General features: G+C 34.8%; 5 protein-coding genes across 7 annotated transcripts in view; 2 read left to right on the plus strand and 3 right to left on the minus strand.

The window, feature by feature from the left end:
• Positions 1-797: 797 nt before the first annotated feature.
• On the plus strand, positions 798-1,827 carry LOC129575635 (uncharacterized). Its single transcript, XM_055459515.1, has 4 exons — positions 798-901; positions 997-1,185; positions 1,317-1,586; positions 1,665-1,827. The coding sequence occupies exons 1-4, from the start codon at positions 860-862 to the stop codon at positions 1,770-1,772; spliced, it is 609 nt and encodes a 202-aa protein (XP_055315490.1). The 5' UTR covers positions 798-859; the 3' UTR covers positions 1,773-1,827.
• A 227-nt stretch (positions 1,828-2,054) lies between these two features.
• Positions 2,055-3,019, minus strand: LOC129575626 (uncharacterized). Its single transcript, XM_055459503.1, has 4 exons — positions 2,882-3,019; positions 2,628-2,813; positions 2,282-2,560; positions 2,055-2,209 (listed from the first exon to the last, which is right to left on the minus strand). The coding sequence occupies exons 1-4, from the start codon at positions 2,921-2,923 to the stop codon at positions 2,093-2,095; spliced, it is 624 nt and encodes a 207-aa protein (XP_055315478.1). The 5' UTR covers positions 2,924-3,019; the 3' UTR covers positions 2,055-2,092.
• Positions 2,055-5,817, minus strand: LOC129575643 (uncharacterized). Its single transcript, XM_055459528.1, has 4 exons — positions 5,661-5,817; positions 5,412-5,600; positions 5,070-5,330; positions 2,055-5,003 (listed from the first exon to the last, which is right to left on the minus strand). Exons 1-4 carry the CDS (start codon positions 5,700-5,702, stop codon positions 4,890-4,892), a joined length of 606 nt encoding a protein of 201 aa, XP_055315503.1. The 5' UTR covers positions 5,703-5,817; the 3' UTR covers positions 2,055-4,889.
• A 1,399-nt stretch (positions 5,818-7,216) lies between these two features.
• Positions 7,217-8,652, minus strand: LOC129575592 (uncharacterized). The gene is made up of 4 exons (XM_055459427.1): positions 8,118-8,652; positions 7,845-8,033; positions 7,480-7,776; positions 7,217-7,410 (listed from the first exon to the last, which is right to left on the minus strand). The coding sequence occupies exons 1-4, from the start codon at positions 8,292-8,294 to the stop codon at positions 7,345-7,347; spliced, it is 729 nt and encodes a 242-aa protein (XP_055315402.1). The 5' UTR covers positions 8,295-8,652; the 3' UTR covers positions 7,217-7,344.
• A 136-nt stretch (positions 8,653-8,788) lies between these two features.
• The window catches only part of LOC129575682 (uncharacterized), a 203,090-nt gene continuing 201,075 nt past the window's right edge, over positions 8,789-10,803 (plus strand). For 2 of the 3 annotated variants that reach the window (XM_055459619.1, XM_055459610.1), the window contains exons 1-3: positions 8,789-8,949; positions 9,041-9,247; positions 9,313-9,451. In XM_055459619.1, coding sequence (XP_055315594.1) covers positions 8,899-8,949; positions 9,041-9,247; positions 9,313-9,435 — 381 coding nt within the window. In that variant the 5' untranslated portion in view covers positions 8,789-8,898 and the 3' untranslated portion in view covers positions 9,436-9,451. Of the gene's footprint in view, positions 8,950-9,040; positions 9,248-9,312; positions 9,512-10,803 lie in introns of those variants that run through there. The other variant, XM_055459599.1, reaches the window with a different exon arrangement.

Raw genomic sequence — 10,803 nt, forward strand, 5'->3', positions numbered from 1 at the left:
TATCAGTTTCAAAAAGTATGTTAGTTAAATTTTCTCCGAAATGTTCTGTTCCGTGGCGATGAATATTAATTTTCATGTCATTATGTTCCACTTTGTCCAGTCAATTCTTTGCAAATTATCGTTTTGAAATATAGAATTCATGAAAAAATGTTCAATTTTGAATTTGAAATCCTATTGGCAAAAACAGTTCATATTTTCCTTGATTTTGGAGAACGAGCCATGAATAATATGTTTATTTTGTACAAAAGCGAATGAAAATATTAATTTTGACGTCATTTTCTTCGGCTAACACTTTTTAAAACACATAGCTTTAAGCACAAAACGTTGTTTAGTATATTAGAATCATCATTTTTAATCGAATACGATACTTTATCACAGCCGGTGACATCAAGCGCGAGTGATGGAAACACCTTCGTGTTCAAAGTTGCATTCGCCTATATACACACAATTTCGAACCATTTTTCTAGCAGGCCATCAGGAATGAATGCAGTATCGTTTGAAATTTATATCACGAAAGGAACACATTTTCCAATTCAATCAAAGTTTTCCGTTGAATTCGGTGTGCGTTGTCGTTTTCAGTGGGCTAAAGTACAACTCCACTCAGACAACAGAATACAATTTCAGGTCGAATAAAAACGAAGTATGCGACGATAAGGCGTCTACATGAAAGAAATCATATGACTTTTTTTTCGAACTGTCAACAATGATAACCCTTGAGTCTTTGACAATTCGCATTCTCTCTCTCTTTCTCTCTCTCTCTCTCTCTTTCATTCCAAAATCCTCTTTTTCATCGTGTATTTATACGATCAGCTCGATTATAAGTATTTGCAGTTTGTATTCAACACGCGAATTCCACAAAATGAAATTGTTTCCGCTAGTTTTTGTGGTTGGTTTTGTGCAGGTTAGACCAAAATTGTATTAATCTTTCTATTTATATTTCGTTTTTTCGAATACTGTTCGAATCATTTTTGCTAATCAAATATTGGTTATCATCAGTTATGCTGGTGTTCCTCCATTGCAAAGAGATCATCAGAAATAATAGAACAGAATGGGTCAAATATTGAACGATTTCGCAGTGATTGGAAAACAATTCCAGGAATAAAACCCGGTGCTGTTGACGATTTTATTAGCATTTTTGACAAGTTCCGTCCGAATTCAACCGACCAGGAAATCATCGAAGGCACGGTATGTTTAATCGTGAAGATTTATCCTTCAAATATATATTATTTGTATTTCACATTCATATTCAAGTTTAACGTCTATTCTCGGAAACAATTGAATTGTTCAACATTTTATGTGATATTCTGTTGTTTCAGGTCCAGCTCGTGAGTCTCGCCCTTAATGTCGACGTCTCCAAAATAAATAAAACTATTTTCGAGCATTTTTCACAGAAGAATACCAATGAAAATGACAACAATTCTGAAGAGGTCGAAGGTACTTCGCCAAAAGGCATAACAGAAAACGATTTGAAAGAGTTGGAGACCATATTGTCTAAGGAACTGGCACCTGCTCAGACTAAACTGGCAATTCAAATTTTTCACGGTTTTCGTCAAGGTGCAACGGCTAGGGAGAAAGAAGCCGCTTTGGTATGTTTTCGATGCCCGTCCATTTAACTTAAACATGGTTATTGAATTGTTTTTTACAGTAATTGTTTTAACTTGCAGGTGAATTTGTATACATCCGCCATAAGTGGAGCGTTCGGCAAGCCAAAATATGATGTTGTGGACAACGAAAACGTTTCGGTAGAATGGAATGAAAACAATGAAGTGTAAATAAGAGAATGACATAAATAAATCACGCACTAAGTACATGAACATTGCCACCGTATGAACCGTTTTTAAAATCGGAATCACATTTTTCGGTTAAATTCTAGAGGTGTTCGAAGATGGATATTCAATTCTTTGAAGATCTGCCGAAACTTGATACTTGATAGCTATGGAAAGCTATATTTGAACAAAGAGACATGTACAAAAGACCAATTATGAAATAAACAAATCGCAATAGAATTCATTGGCACAATGAGCATAATGTTAACCTTAGAGTAAAAATAAACATTTGTGTGATACAACGAATTTTATTCAATTTTAATCTTTTAAACAGTTGCGTATTTCTTGCAATCGAGATCTGATTTTACGGTTTGTATAATATGACAAACGTCGTTTTTAAGCATGCCCAGAAAATTGTGTGCAATGGAAATGAAGAAATCGGCCTAGAATAAAATCAGGTTTAGTGTTTTTTTTTTCAAATCAAATACCACTTATTAAAATGCAAGGAAACTTACTTTAGTGTCTTCTTCGTCCTTTACTGAAGCATTTTCGCCGAGTCCTCTTAAAATGCTGATTGCCTGTTCGGTTTGTGGTCCGGTCAGCACTTTGGACAACACAATTTCCAATTTCTTTAAACCTTTATCGCTTAAATCCTGCAACAAAAATAGCATGTCATCGCTTTCATCGCTCGAATTTCTTTCAATCTCGTCCGAACTGCGATTGAACCAATAGTTGAAAATGGTTTGGTTGATTTTATCGAAATCTCCTTTCACTGCTATACTTAAAAGATATGCCTGAAAGTGGAATCATCCATTACATTCCATTACTCATTTAAATGAGTATTTTTTTTGCAAAACTTACACTGGCTTCTAAATTTTCTTCATCGGTTCCGTTTGGTTGGAACTTTTTGAAAATTTCAACAAAATCATACAAAGCCTTTGGATCCAATTTTGAAACGGCTTGCTCAGCAGTGACCAATCTAGGATCGGTGAGATTTATATCCAATGTTTCGACTTCTCTTTTCACCACTGACGCACTTGAGCAAACCTAATCAATAAAGATTTTGTTATATTTTAATATTTTTCATTTCAAAATCAGTGAAAAGCTTTGCCAACCTGAACTATGCCAACAATAGCAATTAGGTAAAATAGCTTCATTTTGCTGGATTCTTCTTGCTGACGTGCATTAATTTCAAGAACGCAATTCAAACTGCAAATTCTTCAAACCAAGCGTATACTTTAAGTAGCTGCGGAGAACTCCGATTAACAAATATGTATTTGTTTGCAATTAATCATCAAAACCTTAGACACGTCAACCTTGAGATTAGAGGTCATCAATGCTTAGCACTTTGAAAAAAAAAGCGACACATCTATGAATATTGTCCGATTTTATGTATCTGTAGGACAATAAATGAAAATCGGTCAACGGAATTAAACAAATCGACAACAATGTTCATGTATTTAGTGCGTGATTCATTTATCTGATTCTTGTTTACAATTGCTTACATTCGACTCATCCGAAATGTTTTTGTTGTCAACGAAAATTGACAAACAAAATTCACATTACCATTCAGTTGTAATAGAACGCGTAAATTTTAAGATAAATATCAAAAAAAATAAGTGCTGGTCTCGTATGCCCAACCGATTTCAATTTTCTGGATTCCGTTCGTTTCTTCTTTTCGGCATGTGTAAAGCAACTTGCATTGCAGCTGTAAATAGTTCGACCTGAAAATACGAAATTTTTGATAAGCATTAACTAACTTTTGATATGACATACCACAGTGGCGTCGATCTCTCTTGATGTGGCATCTTCGTGGAATGCTTGAGGAACTTCCATTGCCCTTTTGGTTTGACATGGTGTTAGGTGTTTAGAAAGTGAATTTTCCAAGTCTTCCAACTGAATTCTTCACAACTTCCATCCCTTCTTTCGAAGCGAACTCTTCTTCTTCAGTTACATTGTATATTTGCTCGAACACCGTTTGATTTATATTGACAAAATCTGCGTCGACTGCTATGCTCAGTAATTTCAACTGAAAGAGAAGCATCCAATCAAATATTGAAGAATGAAAACACACGAAAGTACACACAATGCCTTCAAATAATGCATGATCGGTAGAATTTTGACGGAAATTATTTAAAATTATTGAAAATTCATCAACTGTCTGCGGATCAATGCCTGGAAATTTTTTCAACTCGCTGCAAAAGGAATCGATTTGGGCATCAGACCATTTGAATGCATATGCACTCCGTTCGACAATTGAAGCACTAGCGCAGACCTGAAATGATTTAACAGAGCAATCAATCGATTATTCTAGCATCCTACACAATCGCTTTGAATATCAAAAATCTGGAATTGTTTTGAACATCTTATCAGCACCTGCACAATAGCGACGATAGCAACGAATATTGGCTAATTCATTTTGTTTACTTCATGTATGCACTCTCTCGAAACACAACCAGAAATATTCCGGATTGAAGTGATCTTGTCATCAGACTCATTGAAGAAAAATGACTTCGGAATGCAAAAGTGATATCTTGAATGTTTTCACCATGCTTAAAGGTTATCGAATAAAATTGAATTTGCGCGCAGCCGTTAGACGATTTCTTGGTGTCACATTCATGCGACACAGTGTGACCTTTCAACGAATCAACATTAACACAAATCAAATGAGAGGACTACTTCTATTCAGTTATTGTTGTGTATATTTGCTTTTTGAATGAAATACCCTACGATTTGACCGATAGGTTTGACATTGAATATTCATAAAATACACCAAAATTTGAACGCTACTGAATATGAATAACAAAATAATTATCAATTGACCGGATGAACTTATGAAAACTACTCATATGCTTGAAAAATGACGCATTATGTTATGTGACTTAATTGAAGGATCTTAAACCGAATTTTTTGATAATTTTCGATAGATAAACTTCCATTTTTTTCAGTCATGAGTAAAAATCCCTTGAACAAAAGAGTTGAACATATTTCTCAATACGCAGCGCATTTTTCATATTCTTTCTTCTTTTTTTTGAGAAAAATTCATAATTTATTTCACAGTTTAATTTTTCCATGTCACTAAAAATTAGATTATTTTCGCATTTTTGTTCATATTCTGTTGATTTAATTTTCATTTAATTCATAAATGATCACATCTTCGTCTTCGATGATATGACCATCTTTATTTTTTGCGGGTATGATGAGAGGGCCATACATTGCAGAAACTAACAAATCAAACTGTAATGAAACGAATAAGTCGGATAAGTAAATATATGACATTCGATGGAGGATGCGATGACTTACAATGGTATTTTCGGTTTCTTTTGATGAAGCTCCTTCACGAAAACCGCGAAAAATTTCCATCACTTGTTTGGTTTGTAACGGTGTCAATTCCTTCAAAAATGCATCTTCCAAATCCTTCAATTTGACTTCGGTTATGCGTCCATCGGTGAAATCTCTGAGATTTTTGCTCTCACAAGAGTGCGATCGGTTTTGAGAAAGTGCCAAAAGTGTTCGGTTGATAATCGAAACATCCACATTCACCGCTAGACTTATGAACTTAATCTGAAAGTTAATTGGCAGATTGAATTAATTCGTTTGATTATTTATGCAGTGGGAAATACCGAAATCGAAAAGGATGCTTACGGTTCCAGCTAAGACTTCGTTGTTGGTAGAGTTCTCGCGGAAATTGTAGAATATGTTAGTAAAATTATCCATGATTTGCGGGTCAACACCTGGAATTGATGTGAAAATCTGGCGCATTTTGTCAATATCCGAGTCAGTCAAATCCGATAAGGCTGTCTCACTACTGGCAATTGGTGAACAGATGCAGATCTGATGATACAATGAGATTTTTATAACGTGTTAGAAAAAACTGAACGGTATGTATCAAACCTGGGCAACGCTAAAAATAACGACGAAGAGAAGCAGTTTCATTTTGGCTTATTTCACGTGCACACGAATCAAACACACTGCATAAACTACACATGCTACCGTTCAGGAGAATCAAATAAATACTTTTTGCAATATATATTATGAGGCATGAAACTATTTCTTTCTTCGTTGAAATCAATAGGTTATCAATGATTTTTAAAAAATATAGAACAATTTTGTTCAGAGGTCAAAACATTTTAATATCAACTCATCATTTAGTTGATTCAGTTTTGTAGCGCGTATTTTTTGTACAGATGTCTTGCTAATGAGGGACTGGAATATTTTTTGTGTGATAATGCAAGATTACAATTTTATTCTATGCAAGAGTCAGCTGTGTTCCGACTAAGCGCAGTGCGCATATCGCATACATAGCTACATAGTGGGTACAACTGAAAAGATGACGACATCGCGGAAGACGTACGCTTTCTACATGTAACTGGATGTATTTTTATATAAACATTTTCATTAAGCGTACGTCATTCCAGCAATGTTGTATACAAGACGTGAGAATGGCGTGCGAACACTTACCACGTCAAAAGAAAGATATGGTGTTCGCACTTGAGATATTAGTTTCAAGAATTTCATTTGGAAGCGAGAAGTCTTCAGTGATTCGAGCGCCTTAACTTCTCGTAGATATGTTGAGGAAGGGGTGAATTGCAGAATCAAAGAAATCATACTGCAAAGAAGCGAATAAAACGGATAAGTAAATGGCATTCGGCAGGGGATGTGTGATGACTTACAAGGGCGATTTTCCGATTCTTTTGGTGAACTTCCTTCTGAAATCGATTTCAAAACTTGGCGAATTCTTCCAATATCCGAGTCAGTAAAAGCCGATGAGACAGTCTCGCTCTTGGCAACTGGAGAACTGATGAAATAAGATTTTATCAACTTGTTTAAAAAAAAATAACAACAAGTATGCATCAGACCTGGACAACGCCAAGAATAATGAAGAAGAGAAGCAGGTTCATTTTAGCTTATTTCACGTGCGCACGAATCAATGAGAAAAATGACTAGAATGACGTTCGGTTTGGCGCCATCTGCAAGTAGGAAGTATTTTGCCATACAAATACGTTCAATTGTAGCTGTCATTGGTTGCTGTCATTGATAGTTGACAGTATATATATATAGGAGTTTCATAGTTCAGCATTCAGCGCGAAGATGTCGCTTAAATATAGCATAAACACGTGCTCCATATAAAAACATAGGCAAATTTTATCATTGCACGAATCAAACACACTGCATAAACTACACAAGTTACCATTCAGGCGAATCGCATAAATATAAGGCATGAAACTATTTTTTCACTGTTTGAAGCAAAGATTATCAATTTTACAGATGCGGTATAATTTAATCAGCGATCAAAGCATTTAATGCCGACATTTATTTAGTTGATTCAGTTCAGTAGCAAGTATGAATGGGGAAATGGCAAGATTGAAGTAATAAATGAAGATCGTGATTGCTTTGATTACGAAGGCGGAGGAATGATTTGTAATGCGTAATATAAAGAAAGACGAAAATTGTGGTCGTATTTATCACTTTATTGGATATTTCAACAGTGTACTCTTATATAAAAGTCAGTATTCTGACATGAGAACATTTTTTATTAAATTATTTTACATTTCATCATTTGGAAAAAAATTCATGTTTAATTTATTGCGAATAGAGTTTTAATTCCCAAAGCATTCCGAGCAGCTGAAATGATCAGTTTCCGCTGGAAACGAATGAATGCAATAAATGTAGTTTGTCAGTTATTTGGAATGGCGTTTTACAATTTACTTACGTAAGCATTTTCTTTCTCCATTGGTGTGGCATTTTGGCTAAAACCCTGTAGCAATTCCATTGCTCGTTTGGTTTGTGATTCAGTCCATGCTTTGGAAACAGCTTCTTTAAACCTGTCCAAAGCCTTGTTATGTGAGCTCCCTTTCGAAAAGCCTTGCGCCAAGTTTGAATTGATTTGTTCTGGATCTTCATTCGCATCTCCATCATCTTCTTCGCTACTGTCAAAGAATGGAGATTCTTGCAATGTTTGATTTAGCTTGGATACATCAGCATTAACAGCCAGACTCAATAGATTCAACTGGAAAGGAAAACATGAATGTCAATCTTGGATTGAAAACTGCATAACTAACAACTAAAGGAACTTACGAAGCTATTCAATGCTTCACCATCTGTTGCTTCATCACGAAAACCATTCAAATTGTTGATGAAATTTTCAACGGCTTGGGGATTCGTGCCATGCACTGCCTTAAGTACGGTGCGTAGTTCATCAATAGTTTCGTCAAACGGATCGTTCGGTTTTTCTTCTCTCTTCACAACCACAGCACTGAAGCAGACCTACTTGAATGAAATGATTTCAATCAAAACTCATGGGCTGGAATTGAATGGGATTTTGAAAAAGAAATGGAAAGTCGAACAGACCTGCACAAATCCAACAGCAACAACGTAGAGAATCAATTTCATGTTTACTAATTTCAGCCGTTTACTTTCTAAAAGCACGATCAAAACTACAAATATTCGGAATGATTGCGACCCTATAAATACTGGATGAAAATTAATTTTTGTTTCGGGAACAAAACTCTTATTAGAAAGAAACATTCTTGGCAAAATCAAAGGTTATCAAGATGTTGTAACCGTCTTTTCATTTCTAATGTACATTCAAATTTGATTAGTTGCAACATGTTCATTATCAAAACTTCTGTGCACTGGCATGAGATAATTTTGTTAGTACTGCTTTCTTCATTGAAATTGTTTCAATGAAACTACGCAACAGTCATAAATCTCATTGTGGCAAAATCGATTGCATTCATTCTTAGAATGGGCGTTGATTCGTAATATTTAGACATGAGAATTCTAAAATTCCATTTTTTTTTTCTGAAAATGTGACAACTGTTTTATATGAAGAAAAAATAAAATGGCAAAATAAACAATCGAATGAAATTGACAACTGCATGTAATAAGCAAATACGACGTTGGATTGTGTAATCAAATGTTAGATTGCAGCTTCGACTGCCTTACAAGGCATACAATCACATATGACCGATAATAACTCGATTGCATTCAATAATTACCCGAATGTTGCCGAACTTATCGCCCTCCTCTATACGCCATTATTATTTGCAAGTAAACAAAAATCAGCAGCATTCTGCTATCACTCGTTGAACGAAGCGTTTGCAGTGTTTACGGCTTATCGTCTTTAAAAATGTCATCGAAACTTTGTTACTTTCTAATCGTGTTGATTTGTGGTCAAGCGGTAATGTTTTTGTTTGTTTTGTTTTTTTTTGATAAAATAAGGATTGAATCAATGTTTAACATATTGAATAAATATTCTTTTCGTCTTATAGTGTCAGATATCTGGTCGTCAAATAGTCCGACGCGATGTCCCGAATCACCAAAATATGGTGCCAACAAAAGAGCTAACGGATGAAGACATTGCAAAAATGAAACAGGAAATGGCGGCGCAATTGACGCCTGCTCAATTGAAACAATTTGGAGAGATATTAACGAAATTTAAAAAGGGTGCAACGCCCACAGATTTCGTCGAAGGAATGGTAAGTAATTTTTTTTACGAAAAAATGTTTTAGTTTGTAATTTTGTTCCAACTTAATTTCCTCAGGTTCAATTGTTGGTATTAGCCGTTGCCGTTGGATCAAATGCGACTGACACTGATATTACGAAACTATTCAATGAAGATGTTCAAACCACAACACTCGGCTCAATTGCCGAAAATAGAATCTAGAACATTTTGTTGTTTTTTGTGAGGAAATTATTTAGTTTTTTTTATTAAATGATTAAAAAATGTTCATAAAATGGTTTTCGATTTCTTTTTATTTATCGCTTATATAATAACAATCAAAGGTGTAGCAATAAAGGCTCATTCCCTTGATATAGAACCGTTTTGATTGGCAATTTCAACTGTGTACGCTGTATTTTGTTTTTGAATTTCCTCCTTTTTGTCTTTGGGCTATAAAATGATTTTTAAAAAATGATAAAATTCAATTTTCTTCGTATTTCGTAAAACTCACCAGTTCAACGAATTGTTCGTATCGATCGCAGCCTACCGTTTCCGGTTCAAAGTCTGACGATAATTCGATTACTCCGTCCAGTGGTGCAGCATTTAACTGTAATCAATTCGCAAATCAATTTCGATCGATGTGCTTGTTTTTCCTTATATATTGCTCACCTCATTGGCGTATAAAGCCATAATAATGAACATGAACACGATTGAAACGAAATTTTTGGCCATTTTTCGAAATAACAAAATACAATTCTTTCATTCAACACAACCAGAATGATGGAGAACTAATCACGGAGTGAACATGAAAATTTCGCAAGACGATTGATATGACATTGTGAACGGTTTAAGCTTAATCAAATCAGACCTACTTTCCGCCACTCTCATTTTACATTCTCGTTCTTTTTTGTTCAATTTGCTCTTCCAATTCTATTTGATTTTTGTGTTTTTTTTTATTCTGAAATGAGTGCTATCAACTCTGGGCAACTGGTTGAAACAAGAGTTGAACATTCGGTAGCTGGAAAATTACATTTTGACAAAAGATTTTCACTAGACTGCATCGTTTCCGACAAAAGTTGACGAATTTTGGAGGCAAATAGCCTATTCGTTACAGAATCATGAGAAAAGAAAATTCCAATCCAAAAATGTGCAAAAACCTATGATGAGACCTAGCGCATTATGTATATCGGCGCAAACTATCGATTTTAGTCATTTTTGACATTTTACTCACGTTTTACTTGCTGCTATTGCATTTTTTATCATATTTATTGCTTTGTGGCTATAGAATTGAACAAATAGCTTCAAACTTTCTGCGATTTCATATTTTGGTGAAAAAATGAGATTCTGAAAGTTTCATGCAGATCCAATTTGCACAAGGTTAGGTTTTTGGTTCTCAATTTTATTCGAAATTTCCTTGAACTTTCACTTCGGTTATAACATTTCAATGCGAATTCCCAATAAACTAATTAACATATTTGGACCGCATAGCACTTAAATTCTTCGTTTGAGATCCCTCTGTAAGATTCTAGAGAGAAACTGCACTGGCCGAATCGATATAAGTCATTTTGAGCTCACCAAATTCTCAAAAAGTGG

Source organism: Sitodiplosis mosellana, unplaced genomic scaffold (assembly GCF_009176505.1).
Source record: "Sitodiplosis mosellana isolate CC-2019 unplaced genomic scaffold, AAFC_SMos_1.0 Smas_scaffold_1, whole genome shotgun sequence".
Lineage (NCBI taxonomy): Eukaryota > Metazoa > Arthropoda > Insecta > Diptera > Cecidomyiidae > Sitodiplosis > Sitodiplosis mosellana.

Excerpts from the sequence above, each read along its gene's own strand:
- LOC129575626 (XM_055459503.1), bottom strand. The coding sequence starts at position 2,923 with ATGAAGCTATTTTACCTAATTGCTATTGTTGGCATAGTTCAG. Across the intron at positions 2,561-2,627 it reads AAGAAAATTTAGAAGCCAGT|GCATATCTTTTAAGTATAGC; the intron begins GTAAGTTTTGCA and ends TTCCACTTTCAG. Across the intron at positions 2,210-2,281 it reads AGGACGAAGAAGACACTAAA|GCCGATTTCTTCATTTCCAT; the intron begins GTAAGTTTCCTT and ends ATTTTATTCTAG.
- LOC129575635 (XM_055459515.1), top strand. The coding sequence starts at position 860 with ATGAAATTGTTTCCGCTAGTTTTTGTGGTTGGTTTTGTGCAG. Across the intron at positions 1,186-1,316 it reads AGGAAATCATCGAAGGCACG|GTCCAGCTCGTGAGTCTCGC; the intron begins GTATGTTTAATC and ends CTGTTGTTTCAG. Across the intron at positions 1,587-1,664 it reads GGGAGAAAGAAGCCGCTTTG|GTGAATTTGTATACATCCGC; the intron begins GTATGTTTTCGA and ends TTTAACTTGCAG.
- LOC129575592 (XM_055459427.1), bottom strand. The coding sequence starts at position 8,294 with ATGTTTCTTTCTAATAAGAGTTTTGTTCCCGAAACAAAAATTAATTTT. Across the intron at positions 8,034-8,117 it reads TTGCTGTTGGATTTGTGCAG|GTCTGCTTCAGTGCTGTGGT; the intron begins GTCTGTTCGACT and ends TCATTCAAGTAG. Across the intron at positions 7,411-7,479 it reads TGGAGAAAGAAAATGCTTAC|CGGAAACTGATCATTTCAGC; the intron begins GTAAGTAAATTG and ends ATTCGTTTCCAG.
- LOC129575643 (XM_055459528.1), bottom strand. The coding sequence starts at position 5,702 with ATGAAACTGCTTCTCTTCGTCGTTATTTTTAGCGTTGCCCAG. Across the intron at positions 5,601-5,660 it reads TTATTTTTAGCGTTGCCCAG|ATCTGCATCTGTTCACCAAT; the intron begins GTTTGATACATA and ends TTGTATCATCAG. Across the intron at positions 5,331-5,411 it reads ACGAAGTCTTAGCTGGAACC|ATTAAGTTCATAAGTCTAGC; the intron begins GTAAGCATCCTT and ends ATTAACTTTCAG.